This window comes from Spodoptera frugiperda, chromosome 28 (assembly GCF_023101765.2).
Source record: "Spodoptera frugiperda isolate SF20-4 chromosome 28, AGI-APGP_CSIRO_Sfru_2.0, whole genome shotgun sequence".
Classification (NCBI taxonomy): domain Eukaryota; kingdom Metazoa; phylum Arthropoda; class Insecta; order Lepidoptera; family Noctuidae; genus Spodoptera; species Spodoptera frugiperda.
Window position 1 is genome coordinate 2,612,464 of NC_064239.1, and position 20,314 is coordinate 2,632,777.

The following is a 20,314-nucleotide window of genomic DNA, read 5'->3' on the forward strand; positions in this document are numbered from 1 at the left end:
GGTACGCATTTTTCGGGGGTTTGCCTCCCCAACCCCCTCCCCGGGAGACGCCTATGATAGTTATAATTATCCACAAGTCCACGAGAGATTAGAAGCGCGCCACGACATCGGCCCATAGATAAAGAGTGCAATAACATTTAATAACTTCTTCGATTTCAATGACCAATATAAAACCAAATATCTCAGTTCCGATATGGTTTAGAGAAATATGACCATAATAGCTTTTGATCGCTGTATTCTGTTCTTTCATAATATTTAAGTTTCGTTACTGGCCGCTCAACTTCAAAACGACGCCAACTTTACCCAAACCCCTTTGTAAGTATCTCCCAAAAATATTTGGTACACGTTATGTACCATTTTTTTATTTGGTTTTAAAATATTTTGTTTATTAAACACGGGAGTTGATATTAATTTTTTTTCATTCTAGTAAAAATATTTTCCGCATGAGAAAATCTATTAAATATTCAAGTTACTAAGACATTATTAACATACTAGCTTTTGCCCGCGACTTCGTTCGCGTGGAATAGTGACTTCCGGCAAATTTTTGGTTTTAACCACATAGTTCCCGATCTCGCGGGATCTCTTCAAAAACAGATGTGGAAGATATTCCAGGGAACTCTTCAAAAATCAACATAATGAGCTCTGCGTTTGAATTTAATAGATGTATACTCACTTAGGGCATTGAAAAAATAGTTTAAAAACGGACTTAAACTAACTTAAAACTAAAGAAAGCTACGAATTACGAATTTATAACAATTAAAAAAGAAACTATATTACAACCTATCCTCTATGCTATAATAACCAAGCTTAAACTAAATAATTTAAAAGAAACGACTTAAATCTAATCTAATTAATTTATAAATTAGACTTACAATTTTATTAAAAAAACTAACTACAGTAACTACTAATAATCGATATCAAACTAAACCTACGTTAAATAGTTTAACCAAAAAACCAGGAAAACCCAACAAATAAACTTATTAATTGACAAATACAACGAAACCAATTTAGAATATACGAAACAGCAGGACCACTACAGACAAATAATCATACGACTGATAATCTAGACACACGGCAGTGTGTCCGCCAAGTTCGAGCAATACCGACACACCGGCCGTGGGTTATATTACACGAACCATTTCGGGCCAAGTTCGACCCACCTATAACTCAAAATCTATTTTATCTACGCATATGAAATTTCTAGTATCTGTCGAGCTACTTACTTATCTAAAATACAAAATTTCATTAATGTACCTATTGTAGGTCTTGAGATATTGACGTCAGAAAATCGCTATTTTTACTATACACTCACTGACTGACTCACTCATCAAAAACCTAGACCACTTCCAATGGTCGTATTGACTTGAAATTTGGCATGGAGGTAGGTCTTTAGGTCAAGGTAAAGGAAAAAATCTGAAAATGGCCAAGTGTGAGTCGGTTTTAAAAATAATGAAGGTGTAAATTCATACCCCTAAGGAACTAAAACAAAAAAATATCTATATCTTCCAATGGTCGTACCGACCTAAAATTCGTTACGAAGGTTTGTATTTAGTCAAAGTAAAGTAAAATAAGCAAAAAAGAAAATAAACCTTACAAAAATAAATGAAATCCCACCCAAAACATAAATGTGAAAGGCTGCCAAGTTCGATAATATTGGAATGCTTCGCCTATAAAAGAAGTGAGATCTAAATAAGTACCAAGTTCCATACACAGACCTCATTTAAAAATGATATAACTTGGCAAGTTTTAATAGAAAATTATATACTTGACTCATTGCGTTTAGTAGGTTTATAACAAAGTGTGTGAAAACTTGCCAACTTGTTATATCATTTTTAACTGAGGTCTGTGTATGGAACTTGGTACTTATTTAGATCTCACTTCTTTTATAGGCGAAGCATTCCAATATTATCGAACTTGGCAGCCTTTCACATTTATGTTTTGGGTGGGATACACATTTTCTACGATAGTACCGAAGCGCTCGGCCGATACCCAACCAAATGAATGTAACGAAACCATAGCGCGATCTATTTCGATCCCAACGCCATCTATCGAGGATAAAGACAACTTGGATTATTTATTTATACTCCGTTCGGGCATTTTCTTTGTACTAAAAGTTTAATTATATTGATATTATTTTTTTCATACCTTTTTACTATTTATTTACTTTTTTTCGATATTAAAACAATAACATGAACCGAAGTCGTGTAACGATCGACATAGAATTATCTATACTCCGTTAGAGCATTTTCTTTGTACTAAATGTTTTATTATATTGATATTATTTTTTTCATACCTTTTTACTATTTATTTACTTTTTTTCGATAAATTAAAACAATAACATGAACCGAAGTCGTGTAACGATCGACATAGAATTATTTATAAATAATTTATTTCTTATTTTTGTTTTTTGATTTTTGAAATAAAAATATATCTATGTCCTTTCTAAGGTTCTAAACTATATCTGTACCAAATTTCAACCAAATCCGTCAAATAGTTGCGGAGATTAATGGTATAAGCATAGAATGTTCGACGTGATTCTTTAATTTGACATAACTTTTTTATTTATGAACCGATTGACATGAAACAAACACTAAATGTAAATTTAAGCATCCCACAATATATTCGTGAAAACCGCATTCAACTCGGATCAGCCGTTTCTGAGATTAGCGCGCACAGACGAACAGACGAACAGACAAACAGACAAACAGACAAACAGACAAAAAAAAAGTTAATTACATTTTTGGGTTCGACATCGACATAACAATAACCCCTGCTATTTTTTTAATTTTTATTTTCAATGTACAGGCAGCACTTTTCTACGATTTTATTATATGTATAGATTACTTCTATAAAACTAAATATTATTGCACCCTTTCAAACAAAAAAAATCTTAATTATTACAAAGTACTTAACTGTCGAAAAGCGAAATGAACCTTATCGTTTATTTAAGTTGGTTACAATAAATAATACATTAAAATGTAGGTGAGTATAATCCAAGAAAATGACGTTGGGAGGGGAAAATTGAGAAGAGCAATTGGCAACACAGATAAAATATGGCGCCAATTGGTTAGATTTATTAAGGACAACAAACAGCACTATATTAAAAATAAAACATGAGAGAAATAGTAAAATAAGGTAATAATATGTATATTTAACAAATACACTACTCATAACGTTGTCACTAGAGTCCGACCGAAACTGGTTTTCCAGCCGAAACCGAAACCGAATATTCGGCAGTGGCTTTAGTTTCGGCCGAAACCGAAACCGAAACTCACGTGATCATGTATAAAATTACTTAGAATACTGAAGTTTGGTACATTTTATCGATTATTCTGCATTAATTATTAATTAGGATATGAAATGGAAACACAGTATATTAATTTTCTTGCAATGATTTATTATTTAATATAATATAGAAAAATATTAATAATATTTTTATTATTTTTTCAAATAAACTTGTCATAGCAAAATGTTTATTAGTTATGAATAATCAAATTACGGCGCACGACAATTCCCGAACATCGACATAACGTCGTTTCTCGCAGCAACGACGCGAGGTTGCGAGAAACGACGTTAGGCGAGCGTGCACGACAACTTCCGAAATCAGTTTCGGTTTCGGCAAAAATTTCGGCCAATTTTGGCCGAAACCGAAATTGTCGCCGAAACTTGATTTTTGGCCGAAACTCGGCCGAAACCGAAACCGAAACCGAACTTTCGGTCGGACACTAGTTGTCACAGATTACCAAAGACACACCTACTTAGCTTACTTAGCAATAGTAGATCAAGAATATGAATAACATAGGTAATTGTAATTTTTAATTAGGTACTTCTCGATAAATCTGATCTGTTTATCATTTTTTATACGTCCTTTATAATTTTAGTATAATTTGATGAAGCATGTTACCGTTATCATTTTTAATATGTACTTTTTTGTTTACGTAGGTATTTAATAAGTACATAACGTGCATGACACGTGGTGATGTCTAGATGACACGATTGGTACTTATTGACAAGAACATTTTTGCAACGTTTTTTGTGATCTACTTTAAATCAACGAAAAACGAAATTTCGTTCGAAACTTCGCAGATTGCATAGGTACTACAATTCTATTTATTGCGAACTTTCACGAACAAAAATGAACGAATGAAATGAAGTAAATAAATAAATAGTTTTTAATATGAAATTAAAAGTATAGTTCGGCCTTCGGATCTCGACGGGTCTGAAGTTAGGCTCCCGCAATTTTAGCGCTTGATAACTCGTAAAAATGGTTTAAACAAATAAATGTAATTTGTAGTTCTTATTGCTGTTAAAAACTGTTATTAGCATTTATTTCTTTAATACCTTTCTTTTTGTTAGGGTTTTTAAGCGCTAAAATTGCGGGAGCCTAACTTCAGACACGCCAAGATCTTACGGCCGAACTGTAAAACATTATTTCAAGTAATTGAATTAGTAAATCAATAAAACCTACGGTCGAAACTTAAACGAAACTTCGCATTCGAGAACCGGAGTAGACCCATCTAGACATATAAACATGGTGTTAATTTTTATTTAACTTTGTTTGTATTCTTTTTACATGGGTCAAGCCCGCCACAACCTCCCAAAATCTATAAATCCTATAAGCCAATGTCTACAGTAGATACAACCAAGGAAACACCGGAACACTGAAGTCCGGCGCGTAAACGTCACAGAAACATTGACAACTGTTTTGGGTTCCGCAACTAAACAAATCAGAAGATATTATTAGGGGAGAAGAAAAAAACGATGCGAAGTTTCCACTTCCCTCGACAAATTTAATGCGGGAAACAGAATAACTTAACAGCGGTCTAGTCGGCGGCTCGAACTTGTCGATGTGGATGTGCTTGTTTAGTGGTGTAATATTTTACAAATTTAAAACCGTTCCGACAAAGTTAATTGAGACAAAACGATACCATGTTTAATTTTATATGTACAATACGATGCCAAACAGTGGTAGAAAATCACCCTGTTTGTATGGGAAAAAGAACGACTAGAGTCACCTTGTTGTTTTTTTTTGTGGGGAAAATAATCCAATGACTTCTCTCCTCTTCCTTGGTCGAGGCGAGAGGGAATGTCAGACTCTTACTGACTAAAAGCCACCCCGTTTCTACTCCTGCTTTTCGAGCCGGAGCTCCAAGAACCAACTTAAGCCTTTATTTTTGTATGAAAAGGAGGCTGCGGCTCACAATCTTGTGATATCAACTTTGTATTTAATAATAATAATATCGACTCCCGTTTAAGGGTCAATTCACACCGGGACGCGATGCGGCGAGTCTGGAAGTAAGCGCAAGCGTGGTTTCACGCCGGTTTTTGTGAAACCGTGTTATCACTGCAGTCGAGGCCATTTCGGAAAAACTACAGAACAAGTAGGTAGTTGACAAATAGGAACTCAGTTGTATTTAATATATCTTTAATGAATAACACAAAAAAGTACATTGGCAATCTATTTCAATTAATCTGTTGTTGTTACAATTAGGTATAATAAGTTAATAAGAATATTGAACGCTTATGTTTTAACTATATAATTATGTAAATAAAACAAGAAGGTGAATCATTAACAACAATATTTCAGTGTAGATTCTATCTATAAATATCTATCTAATTCTAAATATCTACAAATACTTATATATTAGATGTTATTTGAAGAGAGTGACAGCATCACTATCCAATTGTCCAATTTTCATTTTAAGACAATTCCGATTTTAAAACGCCGGATACGTTCCATCCTCCCCTTTGCCATATAAAGGATATGCGTTGGTGGTCAAATAAAAGTTGCCTGGGTTCCTGGAAAATTAAAAAAAGATAATGCAATTACAAAGTAAGTACGAGCCGATTTCATTGGTAACTTATCAATGGAAAGATTGAAAAAAGAATGAAGTAAGTAGTGATGATAAGAATCACTATAGAGGTATGTAAGGTACGTTGTGAGTGAGGCACTCTGTATCAATAAATAGAAGACAAGAGTTTATTTAAGTTACATAGATACGTATGAATATTTCTTATGGAATTATTTTAGTTACATTGATACGTATGAATATTTCTTATGGAATATGCGGCAAACGAGTAGGCGCGTCATCTAGGGTCGCGCGACGCCCATGGACACCTTCAGTGCCACTGGAATTATGAGAGCGTTGGCTTTTGGAGATTAGGGAATTGAGGGATTTGGGATCGACTAAGGGAGGAATTGTGCCACATACCTAAACAACTATAATATTAGGATTGTATATGTCGACGCATTTGTTTTAAAGTTTATTCTTATTTCTAATTTATGATTAATTTTAATTCATTTCATTTCTTTGTTCTGATAAATAAATTTATTAATGAACTTGATAATTAATTAGGTAATTCTATAAGAATATTTTGATCAATTAAAAGGTTCAAAAAGCAACGATCATTTTAAAAGGATTTGAAATATTAGTAGTTGTTACAGCCGCCATTGTTTATCGTTGGTTTTTGAATATCCGTTTTGTTATTACTGTGTTTTAAAATGTGTTAGTTATTCGACAATTCGTTTAAAATTACTTTATGAATTATGAAAGATCAATTTGAATTATTAGAATTAAAAAGTAAACACGTGTTATTGTAAATTCCCTAAACGTGACGTTCAGCCGCCATGTTGATTTCTTGCATCGTTCACTGGGTTCACTAAGACACTTTTTTGCTCGTGGCGATTGGACCGAACGGTCGTTTGGTGAGTGCTTTGATACTTATAATTGTTATTGCTGTTGATAATTATTATTGTGTTTATTGATTATTGTGATTATTGATTGAGTGGAAAAGTGTATTTACTTTTATAGGTATACCAAAACTGTAATGATAAAGAAGTTATAAAAATAAAGCTGTTTTATATTTCTAAATTGTGTTTCGTTTATCTGAGACATCATGAGTGCAAATAATACGGATGGTGACGTCAGCGGTGCTGACGTCACCCTTCCTAAAAACCCGGCTGGGATTAATACCTCGTTATCAGAAGTGGGATCACCACCCACTTCTCCTAGTCATTCTGATGCAATTCCCATAGCTAACACTTCTGTTAGCGGGGTTCCAGCCGAGTTCTTTGCTCAAATGATGCAGATGATGAAGCACGTATCGGATCGTATGACGAAGGTCGATTCTAAAGTGAAAATCAGTGATATATTTTTACCGTCATATGACCCGGACAGTAATATAGGAATTCGCGAGTGGTGCAAGCATGTTAGCACTGCAATGGACACGTACAACCTCAGTGATTATGATGTTCGAATGAAAGTAGGTAGTTTATTGAAAGGTCGTGCGAGGTTATACGTAGACAATTGGTTGGTGTCCACGGGGTCTTGGGAGGAGCTGCGCGATGTGTTGATCACGACATTTGAACCTGAAAGTCGGTATTCGCGAGATGTATTTCGGTTTCGAGAACATGTTTACGACAGTAGCAAAAACATTGCACAGTTTCTATCCGAGGCCTGGGTATTATGGCAACGTGTCACCAAAGATAAGCTGACTAGTGATGACGCGGTAGAGGCTGTTATTGGCTGCGTTAGTGACGAAAGATTACGAATTGAATTATTAAATGCGCGTGCAAAATCTGTACCTGAATTAATTTCTGTAGCTTCATCAATACGTCCAACAAAACGTTTAAATTCGAATCAGACGTCACAGAATTTAAACAAACGCCCACGTTTGGCAGAAAAGTTATATTGTCAAGTTTGTAAGAGGACTAACCATGATACACGTGATTGTCGTTTTGCGAACAAAAACACAGCTCTACAGCCGCGTCAGGTTTCAAATAGTGAAACGCAAAACACTGTCAAACCTACCTGTACGTTTTGCTCCAAAGCTGGGCATACATATGAAACGTGTTTTAAACGTGAACGCTCAGTGGTTTCAAATGTGAATTGCGTTGGCAAACCAAATCTTACTTGGTTACCTGTCACTATTGGAAATTTTGAATTTACTGCTATTTTTGATAGTGGAGCGGAATGTTCACTGATACGCGAGTCGGTGGCTGCGAAAATTCCGGGTAAACGCGTTGATCAAGTCCATTACTTGAAGGGCATTGGGCAGTTTACATTGATGTCGTTAACTTGTTTAACTACCATTTGTCAGATAGACAATTTACGCGTGGAACTACAGTTTCATGTGGTTCCGGATTACGAAATATGCTCTGATATGTTGATCGGTACTAACCTTATTAAGAACACATACCTAAGTGTATTAGTTACGGCCCAGGGTGCCAAATTACTGCACCAACCGGTGGTCTATCACATGCATTCACATGATGAAAAATTTGATAGACTTATTACCGACTTATCTAGTGAAGATCAGATAAACGAGTTAAAAATACTGTTGAACAAGTATACACATTTGTTCATTCATGGATATCCGCGTACGCGGGTTAACACGGGTGAATTAGAAATCCGTTTAAAAGATCCTAACAGGTATGTAGAGCGTAGGCCGTACAAATTGAGTCCTGTCGAAAGAGAAAAAGTCAGAGAAATCGTGACCGAGTTGTTAGAACATAATATCATTAGAGAGAGTACCTCTGCTTTCTCTAGTCCCATTATATTGGTGAAAAAGAAGAACGGGCAGAATCGCATGTGCGTAGACTACCGGGAGCTGAATAAAAATACTCTTAGGGATCATTACCCTCTACCAATAATTTCTGACCAAATCGATCAACTATCAGGGGGCTTCTACTACTCAACATTTGATATGGCAGCGGGATTTCATCAAATACCGGTGTCCAAAAACTCTATTGAAAAAACTGCCTTCGTAACGCCCGATGGCCTCTATGAGTATTTGGCCATGCCGTTTGGTTTAAGTAACGCTGTTTCTGTATACCAAAGATGTATAAATAGAGCTCTGGGGCCTCTACTTTACGGGCCTAATCCTATATGTCAAGTATACGTAGATGACGTACTCACAAAGTGTAAGGACTTTTCAGAGGGTTTGTCACGCATTGAGAGAATACTCATGACTCTTCAGGAAGCAGGGTTTTCAATCAATGTGGAGAAGACGGCCTTCTTTAAGCGTTCTATTGAGTACCTAGGTAATATCATATCAGACGGACAAGTTAGTCCTAGCCCGACAAAAATACAAGCCCTAACGAAAGCCCCCATTCCCACAACTGTTAAACAAGTACGGCAATTTAACGGGTTAGCGGGGTATTTTAGACGCTTTATACCAAACTTTTCTCGTGTTATGACACCACTATACGAGTTAACTAAAAAAGACGCAAAATGGGAATGGAATACAAGGCATGATCAGGCTAGGAATTATGTCATCCAACACTTGTCCACTGCGCCTACCCTTTTGATATTCCAGGAAGACGCTCCTATTGAACTGTACACCGACGCCAGCAGCATCGGCTACGGGGCGGTGTTGGTGCAGATAGTTAACGGGCGACATCATCCAGTGGCCTACATGAGCCTGCGTACCACTGAAGTAGAGAGTCGATACCACTCCTACGAACTTGAAACTTTGGCGGTGGTTAAAGCAATCAAACATTTTCGTCAATACCTGTACGGGAGGAAGTTTAAGGTCATCACTGACTGCAATGCGCTTAAAGCGTCCAAATTCAAGAAAGATTTACTTCCACGAATTCATCGCTGGTGGGCGTTTCTCCAAAATTATGATTTTGAAATAGAATATCGTAAGGGTCAGAATCTTCAGCATGCCGATTTCTTTAGTAGAAACCCAAATATGGAGAGTACAATCAATACTTTGACCAGAAATACGGAATGGGTTCAGGTAGAGCAGAGACGAGATAGTGACTTACGCTTACTTATTGATGGTATTGCCAGCGGTAATCCAGTAGAGAACTATGTCCTGGTGGATGGCGTACTCAAGAAACGTCTTACCGACTCACGATTCGGCAATTATGAAGCTATTGTGGTGCCGAAGTCATTTCAATGGAGCTTAATAAATTCGTATCACACTGCTTTACAACACCCGGGATGGGAGAAGACGCTATGTAAATTACGAGAGTCCTACTGGTTCGACAAGATGAGCTCAATCGTTCGAAAGTTCGTGGATAATTGCATTGTATGCAAAATGTCAAAGGGTCCTTCTGGTGCTACACAAGTTCAACTGCATCCTATACAAAAACCAACTACGGCGTTCCAAGTTATCCATATGGATATTACGGGCAAATTGGGTTCTAGAAACCAAAATGGTCAGGACGAGTATGTGATTGTTATCATAGACGCCTTTACCAAATACTTACTCCTTAATTATTCAAATGATAAAAGTCCAAGCAGTTGTCTCGCTGCATTAAAACGCATGATCCATTTATTTGGAACACCCGTACAAGTTATAGTTGATGGAGGGAGAGAATTCCTGGGAGATTTCAAAAACTATTGTGACAACTTTAGTATCAACATTCACGCGATTGCGCCAGGAGCTAGCCGAGCGAATGGACAAGTTGAGCGCGTCATGGCTACACTGAAGAACGCGTTGACCATGGTAAAAAATTATGAAACCGAGAACTGGCAAACTGCTTTGGAAGCCCTGCAATTGGCATTCAACTGCACTCCTCATCGTATAACCGGAATGGCGCCACTCACTCTCCTGACTCGAAGACAGCATACTGTACCCCCACAACTTTTGAGGCTAGTAAACCTTGATGAAGAAACTATTGATTTTGACATACTCGACCAACAAGTCCAACAGAAAATGCAAGCTGCTGCTCAGTATGACAAACGACGCTTTGATCAAAATAAGGCTAAGATAAGGCCATTTCAAAAAGGTGATTACGTACTGATTAAAAATAACCCACGTAATCAAACATGCCTGGACCTCAAGTACAGTGACCCTTATGAGATCGTGAGGGTTGAAGATAAGGACAGATACATCGTTAAACGAGTAACAGGAAGAGGACGACCTCGTAAGGTTGCTCACGACCAGCTTCGGCGGGCACCGCAGCCTGGTGATCAGGGTGCCATGTCGACGCACTCTGATGATGACCAACAAAACAACCCTGATGACCTCCAGCCCCAGACGAACACAAGTGACCCGCAGCCATCAACGTCACAGGCTGCGATGACGTTTGATTGTTAAACAATCGGTGAGTTCATTTCATAATTTATTCTATGACTTAAACACAAAGAGAATTAACAGAGACATAACAACCCAGTTTAAAATAACAATAATGAACTAACTTAAAAATTTTCACATAACAAGACAGTATTAATCCTTACATGTCCCATCTCCCACCTAAGTTGTCATTTTCAGAGCCTCTGTGGACCACGGTCAAATAAAGGCCTAGACCACAGCATCGTCCTACCCATTTCCTTTAGAGCCTCTGTGGACCACGGCGTACATGACCGCCCAGACCACAGCCACAATACTTTTTAAATTTTAACTCAATAAACTGTGTGGACCACGGCGTACATGACCGCCCATAACCACATTACTAAGACAAAGATGTACTGTGGACCACGGCGTACATGACCGCCCAGACCACATCATCAATCAAAAATGCAAGGATGCGTGGAGACATTTGCATTTACTAAATAACAAAAATATGAAACGTGTAAAATGCGTGGAGCATTATAAACACGATCTACGAGAACATATTTGCTTATCATTATTACAGCTCATTCCTATGTGCAAATTTAAAATTATATTTCAATACCTACCCTAGGTATGCTGTCCAGATACCTAGTAAAGATAAAAACTTTCTACTTTCAGAAACGAGGCAGGCGCAGAGCACGCACCGCCCCGCAGAATGGCCGTGTCGACGCATTTGTTTTAAAGTTTATTCTTATTTCTAATTTATGATTAATTTTAATTCATTTCATTTCTTTGTTCTGATAAATAAATTTATTAATGAACTTGATAATTAATTAGGTAATTCTATAAGAATATTTTGATCAATTAAAAGGTTCAAAAAGCAACGATCATTTTAAAAGGATTTGAAATATTAGTAGTTGTTACAGCCGCCATTGTTTATCGTTGGTTTTTGAATATCCGTTTTGTTATTACTGTGTTTTAAAATGTGTTAGTTATTCGACAATTCGTTTAAAATTACTTTATGAATTATGAAAGATCAATTTGAATTATTAGAATTAAAAAGTAAACACGTGTTATTGTAAATTCCCTAAACGTGACGTTCAGCCGCCATGTTGATTTCTTGCATCGTTCACTGGGTTCACTAAGACACTTTTTTGCTCGTGGCGATTGGACCGAACGGTCGTTTGGTGAGTGCTTTGATACTTATAATTGTTATTGCTGTTGATAATTATTATTGTGTTTATTGATTATTGTGTTTATTGATTGAGTGGAAAAGTGTATTTACTTTTATAGGTATACCAAAACTGTAATGATAAAGAAGTTATAAAAATAAAGCTGTTTTATATTTCTAAATTGTGTTTCGTTTATCTGAGACATCATGAGTGCAAATAATACGGATGGTGACGTCAGCGGTGCTGACGTCACCCTTCCTAAAAACCCGGCTGGGATTAATACCTCGTTATATAGTATAACGAATCTATACAGGACGGGTAAAATACACGAACGTGTGATTTGTTATTCAACCATACATAGGCGGTCTGTAAAGTAACATCATTTCTTTTCTGTGGTTATAAATATTTTTTAATATTAGTTACAACAAAAATATAATAAAAATATTTAATTTCAAAGCTTACCCCAGCACTACGTCACGGATGAGACAAATTGTGTATTTGAGAATTTTTGCGAAGAGGACCCACTCAGAGGTGCTATTGGCTTTTTTGGCTATCATTGTACAGTTATATAATAACATTTCAACAAAATACCTCGCTGCTCTCCCGTGGCTGCAATATACTGGAAATTAAAGAATAATTAGAAGCGTATATTTAGGTAGTCAGGTACCTACTTATAAAATCACACTTTAAAAAGAAAAATGTTGACAATAATACCACAGAGATTAATGCATGATTTAGATATACATAATCTTGGTTAGACACTTACACATAATATCGTAAAAATGGATTCATAATTTGCAATTTATTTGAAATCGGTCACACAACTTTAGAATAATATTAAACCACTGATACTACAACTGATACTATAACCTTTTTTTGTATATAAAAAAGCAATAAACAATGCATTGTATCTCGCGTGGATCTGCTTTTCGGCATACAATGGGTTAAAGGCGTTAAAAGCAATAAACGTTAAACATTTTTCAAACATGTTTATTTTTTTTATTTTAATTATAATAATACATTGTATTGTATATTATAATATGTATAAAAAGGTAATGGATACAAAATTGTGTGCAAGATGGTTAGTAGCTACCGAAACCGAAACTAATAAGTTATTTCTTGTAATCGATTTATTCTTGTATTGCAGATTTTATCGGTTGGATAATTCAATTGATGTTTTTTACATGATATCATTTGAACGTAAAACGGCATAGTTATCATATTTACTAATTTCTATGAGTTAAAAATATTTCGGCACTGTTGCAAGCGCCATGATCACGAATAATATGGTTAGTGACCATGTAAGTTAAAAAAATTGCACGATTTTATCATCATTTAAGGGAACAGAGAGTAAGGTTCACTAAGAAAAGGACCTCCGACCAGGCAAGGTGATTGTGTTTGACGGGCTTTCTGCTCAACAGTTGTTCATTGAAATTTTCTATCCATGTTTGCTCGCATGTAAACTTCACATGTGCGATGTAGGATTTGTGTCGTCGAAAGTCAATCATCTATATCAGATCGCAAAACAACTATTGTGGCCCATCCCAACTTTGTAAGGTAATTGACTTTTTTATAATCTATCTATACTAATACTATATACTATATATATATATATATATACTATATATACTATATCTATACTAATATTATAAAGCTGAAGAGTTTGTTTGTTTGAACGCGCTAATCTCCGCAACTACTGGTCCGATTTGAATAATTCTTTTTGTGCTGAATAGTGCATTTATCGAGGAAGGCTATAGGCTATAAAACATCACGCTATGACCAATAGGAGCCGAGCAGAGCGGGTGAAACCGCGCGGAAGTAGCTAGTATAATATATAATATATATAATATTATATAATATATTATTATATATATTATATATATATATAATATTATAAAGCTGAAGAGTTTGTTTGTTTGAACGTGCTAATCTCAGGAACTACTGGTCTGATTTTAATAATTATTTTTGTGTTGGATAGCGCATTTATTAAGGAAGGTTATAGGCTATAAATCATCACGCCACGATCAATAGGAACCGAGCAGTGCGGATGAAACCGCGCGGAAATAGCTAGTATTATAGATATAGTGTACTAAGTATATACGATTTAACGACATATAGAAGTATAGGTGTAGGTAGGTGTTATTTAATGCATTTGAATAACATTATACGTACCAAGGTCCGTAAGATTAGAATTCGAAAACGTAGTTACTGGACCGGTGAGTGACCCGAGACATCCTGGTTGTTTTATGGACGTTGGGTTGAAGTTCACATTGTGTGTTCCGTAGTCCTTACATAAACCCAAGCCATATGGATCAGTTTTTATTGCCAGTACTATATGTGCATCAGTACTTGTTATACATCTAAAAATCTCTGGATCGAAGCCAGGTTTGGCTGCGTCAAGCGCTATAATACTGAAATCAGAAGCGTGTAAAGGCATAAAGTACTTATATTACCGTGGCGTGGCCTGTTACGAGGGCCTAGTAGGAATTTGTTTTACAGTCAGATTGATACATTGTGTTTAGTCTTCTGATTGATTGGTTCATTGGAGCAAGCCAATCAGAGCGCCGAGCTTTTAATTCATAACGTAAAATAACTAAGCCCCCAGAAGTGAGGCGATTTCATTAATTTAAGAAGATTAGAAGTAGACACACTTGCATGTCGTGTAGTGTCGCCTGAGTCGTCAAATGCTTGCCATGGCGACGGCACCACGAGACGCCACGCAACTTACGAGTATTTCTGGCTTAAGGCCTTCAAGATAAAGCTAGTAAAATATATGTATTATGTAAAAATAAATACAACAGTACCCTCACTCAAATTAGGAAAACTCGTGTAATTCTAGTGTAGGCAGATTTGATATATAAACAAAATAATCTTTTAACTTGATTGGGGTCGTGGCGACACTACGTTTTAAGTTACGTTAAGACTACGACAGAAATTGTTACATAAATGTCAGACATTAAAGCCTGCACTGTTTACATTTATACAGATGATAAGACTGTGGATGATGCGACATCGGATTTTTGTATTACATGAACTAAGAAGTAGGTAATTACCGTACTTGATAAATTCAGGTTCCTAGTTCCAAGTTTAATCTTATAATAGGTATCAACATCCAAAGTACGCGATATAAAAAGGTAATTTAAAAAACTAAAAAAACCCAACTGCGTTTTTTTATAATATGAAAATGAAAAACCCTAAAACAAGAAAGTCATCGTACCCGATTGAAGCAGTCGGGACCCAATCTAAAAAGCTAGCCGAATGTGCCCTCACTAAGTCTTCATATTTAGAATGGTTTTATAAGTTTGTATTTTATATTGAAATTATTGGAGGTAGAAACTTTGTGTACGAGTGAGTTTTGTTTTAAAAGTTGTGTAAGTCGAAATCCGTCATTCCCTTTTAGGTAAAGAACATGAACTTATTCCAAATAATATATATTTTTTATGTATTTAAGTGTTGTCAGGGAAAAATGTTCTTCAAAGTTTGGGCTAATAATCACTACCTATTCCTATCACTGGTAATAATGAGGATTCTAGCATGTATTCGATAAGTACACAGATCTGCAGCTGGATCTTAGACTAGCTTGTTTGCATTTGATGAATGACAGTTATTTCAATTAGACACTGACAGCTCCTAACAAATGTTTTTTAGGTTTATGTATTGTTTTTTTTTTAATATTAAATAATGTTAATTTATGTGACTCGTAATAGCACATATAGTTTAATATATTTTTGCGCAAAACGATTAGCGTATGGAGAAATCTAACTGTATTTGATGTCATCAGCCTCGTGATAGGGTATTTTTGTAGCAATTTAAAATGTAAGTTTAAAAAGTTAAAATTTTCAGAGACACTGTACCTATACACAGATTTCAGAAAAGTGGATAGTACCCTGAATGCACTTACCGGTCTAGTTTGAATGAAGTAAGAATTTCATAAACGTGGCCGGCAAAACCACACACATGCCCGCCTAATGAAATACCAACTAAAGTTATTTTGTCCCGTCTTAGGCCTGCTGCAGTCATAGAAGATAAAGCTTCTCCAAACTCCTTACCGACCTGAAAAATATTGATTATATTATAATCATGCATTTTAGGTGTGGGAGAGCCATGCTTCGGTATGTATGGGCCGGTTCGACTGGAGTGATACCACGGCCTCTCAGAAAACCGACATGAAACAACGTTTGTGTTGTGTTCACCCGTATTAAGCAAACGTGGTGATTAATGCTCAAACCTTCTGCGTGTGAAAAGAGGCCTTTGGTCAGCAGTGCCCACTTATAAGCTGTTGATGGGTGTGTGGGTGTTGTGTTGTGTTGTATAGGTAAGTGAGGTTATTGGAGGCCCAATTAGCATACTTCTCTACGCCTCTGATGTTACCGGGGCTCCGGTTCGAAAAGCAGGAGTAGGAACGGGATGGTTTTTAGTCAGTAAGAATCATTGGATGATTTTACCCCCTCAAAAAAAGCCGCGATTATTACTTTTTTATCATTAATTAAGATAAGTTACACAAACATATAATAAATTGGGCTATATAGCCTGGCGAGGATCTTATCAGCCAACCCATTTTTTATAATCTATATATCTATTCTATAGACATATATGTATAGGTATACATTGTATAGTGTATACCTATAATGTTCTATGTAGGACCGATAGTCGACAATAGTCTGACGCAGTGCTGGGGATTTCTTCTTACTTATATTATTACAAATGTCTATGTGTTTGTTTGTTACTAAACCACGTCAAAATGGTTGAGGGAATCGATATAGGTAAAATTTGTATAAAGGTCTGTAATAATATGCCTTATGGAGAAACCTCTTATGACTTAATTTAAACCACATTTATGTCTATCTATATTGGCTGACAATATACGAGAGATAGAAAGAGCGAAATAGCGTTTCTTAATAATGAATAATTATCTTTGAGCTAATTTGAACACTCTTTACAAATACGGCATTATACCAGGCGCGCCGCATGTCCGTAACAATCCTAGACCACCTACAACATTACAGCTCGTCTGTGGTCAAGAAACGTGAAGCTGATCCCACAGAATTTAATATTTGCTTAATTTAATTATTTATTTTGTTTGAAAATTTAATTTTTATCATTCTTAAACGTTTAAATATTTAATTGTATTATGCTTCTGTGGTCGAGTTCTACTTGTAGTTTTATTTAAATCATATGAGTGATCTCCATACTGTATAGGAGAATTTTTTCTTCTACGGGAACGCAGGCGAGCCCGTTGGCAGAAGCTAATTATTTATATTACCTATCTAATAATTTTTGATCGGTGAAGGACTCCATGAACATTGTCATTTTTTGTAAGTAACGAACTGGGGCCGAACGTAAACTATGTTTAAGGGTTGAGAGGAACTCATTGAACAAATCATTTTTAGACCAAACGCGTTTAAGCATCAAGCAAACCTCGGATTCATCTATACTAACATATAAATACTTAACCATACGCTACGATCGAAAGGAACTGAGCAGAGCGGGTGGAACCGCGCGAAGTAGCTAGTAACAAAATAAATTAGAAGTGACGAGGGGTGCGCATGACAATGTGACAATGTTTACTTATAATGGACCTAAATAGGTTTACTTACCGTTTCAGTATTTGCAGCGGCTTGCCAATAATTTGGTGAAGGGTTCGGATTGGCTAACGACGACCAATCTGCAGCTATTGGTGAACAACCTTTTTTGATGTAAGCATCAACCAATTCAGGTACGAATTGAGTATTTGGAGTACCCATAAATCCATGCCATATAAAGACTACACACATATTTCCATTTATAAATCCGCTAGTTATGAGCTGTGTGGCATTTTCCCAGCTAACTGCCATGAAATTATCTCTTGTCCTGTAAGATACAATAAAAATTTTTATTATATCTAATAATTATGCAATTTATATCCCGGAAAGACTACTAGAACGAGAACTATGTGTCTCTATATTTTGAACAATTGAACCAAAGCAAAGAAAGCAACAGAGGTTGTTTGTGGAACAGCCATAAGAACAAAAATTAAAATATGATTTAAATTACATTGATAACGTAGCAATGCACATTGCATTAGCTACAAGTAAAATTATTTTGGGAACAATGTAAGAGCAACTATAGTAGATATATATATACATTGATCAATTTTTTTTATATCGGTAGTATCGGTTTTACTAACTTAATAGCTATTATATTTTATTGAGGTTGTACTTACCCATTGTAACCAATTAGCTCCCAACTTTCAGCTCGCGTTAACTGCAGAACTGCTAAAAAAATATAAAATGAAACATAATTATGTATTTTGCTACAACAACAAATGACTAGAGTCCCGCTAGCTTCTCTTTTTTAAGGTACAAACCCGCCACACCCTCCCACACCGCTGCAACTCCTGTAAGCCAGGATCTACAGCAGATGCAACCATGAAAACACCGGAAGATTGAAGTCAGGCGCATCCCAGGGACATGAATGACTGTCTTAGATCGCGCAACGAAATTAATCAGAAGATACATATATTTAGAGGAGAAGAAAAAGAAAACTATAGTTTCCACTTCTCTCGGTGAATTTAATGCAGGTGACATAATGACTTAAGCCTAACCCCTTGGCCACAGCCAAGAGCGGCGCGGATTGCGGCGCGGTTTGAGACGCGGCAAGCGGTGTGCGGCGAAAACAAATGGTAGAGAACTTAAGAAGTATGCCACAGCTAACGGCGATGCGCAGCGCGGCGCGTCCTGCGGCGCGACCTGCGGCGCGGGAGACACGCGCGGTACACGGCGGCGACGGGCTGCGCAGTGTGCGAGTGAAACAAATGTACTAGCGAGTATCGAGGCGGCCACAGCTTAGAGCGGCGCGGGCGGTGGCATCGGTGGACGCATTCAGGCGTCGCACGAACGAAACAAATAATTTTGTTTTTACCGCAAGTTTTTAACATAAAATAATGACTTTTGACAGGAGCATTTTAATAGTTAGCCGTTCCCTAAATACGTCTAGTGTTCACGCCGTCGTGGTCGCTACTAGGCTAGCTGTGGCATACCACCGCAAATCACACCGCTCGACGCGTCTCTCGCCTCACCGCGCACCGCACCGCCAGAGACTGTGTCCAGGCCGTAAAGGCACAAAAAAGACTGCAAAACTGGAGAAGCCCAGTCGCCAAGCACCACGGAAATTTTACTTAAAACTAAGTGGGTCCCTTGTGTGATCTGTAATACTTGCTTCCAATAATAGGTATGGCAAAAACGCCTAAACACACGGAAATTTGTTCTAGACTCTACAAGGTCCGCTAGCTTCTACTGGTCATGATTCGTTTATAGTTACATAGAATAAGCAAGCATTATTTTTTATGGGATAACACGGCAGACGGGTACACGGACCACCTAAAGGTATCCAATTTCCACCGCCCATTGACACCCACAACACCAGAGGAGTCAAGTGCGAGTGCGTAGTCGGCTTTTTGGGGTGATCGTTGGAAGTATTTAAGGATCCCCTATCCTTGAATCCTGGTTAGGTATCCTTGAATTTGTGTACTGGGGAGATTAGATCTTTACATTTTGTTAACATTATATTACCACACTTAATGTAATGTTTTATTCATTATCAATAATACTTTGCCCGCTCCGGCAACCTTTTGTTAGCAGTTACAGTTGCGACTATAGCTAGGTATGTTAAATTAACTTGGGACAGACTGACGGAGATTAAAGAACTTGATGAGACAATAAAAGAAAGATTTATGCCTGCAGCTATTTGATGAAAATTATGATTATAACGATATAAATATAACGATTAACGATATAAAATATGACACTTACCAACAAGAAATACGATAATTGTCGAAATATTCAGAGCCATTGTGATGAAAACTTTCTTTGAGAATAAGTATTAAAAATCACTTATGTAACAATTATCATGCCGCCAGGACAGCAGTGCCCTTCAGACTACTTGGTTTCACATCGAAAATGCCCCTTTTACATAGCCGAAATTATGTAAGCAATAATAAATTATTACCGTAAAATAACGTTATTAATTGGGTGATTTAAATTAACGAATTCTGTGCATTGAAAAAGTTGCAAATAAATCAGCATTATGTGGACGATGCATATTTATTTTGTATCGAATTTTCGCAAATGAAACTGATCCTTATTTCTTACGAAATG

General features: G+C 36.6%; 1 protein-coding gene across 1 annotated transcript; it reads right to left on the bottom strand.

Moving 5' to 3' along the window:
• Positions 1 to 5,413: 5,413 nt before the first annotated feature.
• Positions 5,414 to 20,101, bottom strand: LOC118265437 (phospholipase A1-like). Its single transcript, XM_035578293.2, has 7 exons — positions 19,970 to 20,101; positions 18,382 to 18,433; positions 17,777 to 18,029; positions 16,081 to 16,232; positions 14,352 to 14,590; positions 12,642 to 12,798; positions 5,414 to 5,799 (listed from the first exon to the last, which is right to left on the bottom strand). The coding sequence occupies exons 1-7, from the start codon at positions 20,007 to 20,009 to the stop codon at positions 5,718 to 5,720; spliced, it is 975 nt and encodes a 324-aa protein (XP_035434186.2). The 5' UTR covers positions 20,010 to 20,101; the 3' UTR covers positions 5,414 to 5,717.
• Positions 20,102 to 20,314: the final 213 nt, after the last annotated feature.

What these genes read in the sequence shown, in the direction of transcription:
- LOC118265437 (XM_035578293.2), bottom strand. Translation starts at nt 20,009, where the DNA reads ATGGCTCTGAATATTTCGACAATTATCGTATTTCTTGTTG. An exon ending in CCGCTGCAAATACTGAAACG is followed by an intron (nt 16,233 to 17,776) that starts GTAAGTAAACCT and finishes AATATTTTTCAG; the next exon opens with GTCGGTAAGGAGTTTGGAGA. An exon ending in ATCCGTGACGTAGTGCTGGG is followed by an intron (nt 5,800 to 12,641) that starts GTAAGCTTTGAA and finishes TTAATTTTCCAG; the next exon opens with GAACCCAGGCAACTTTTATT.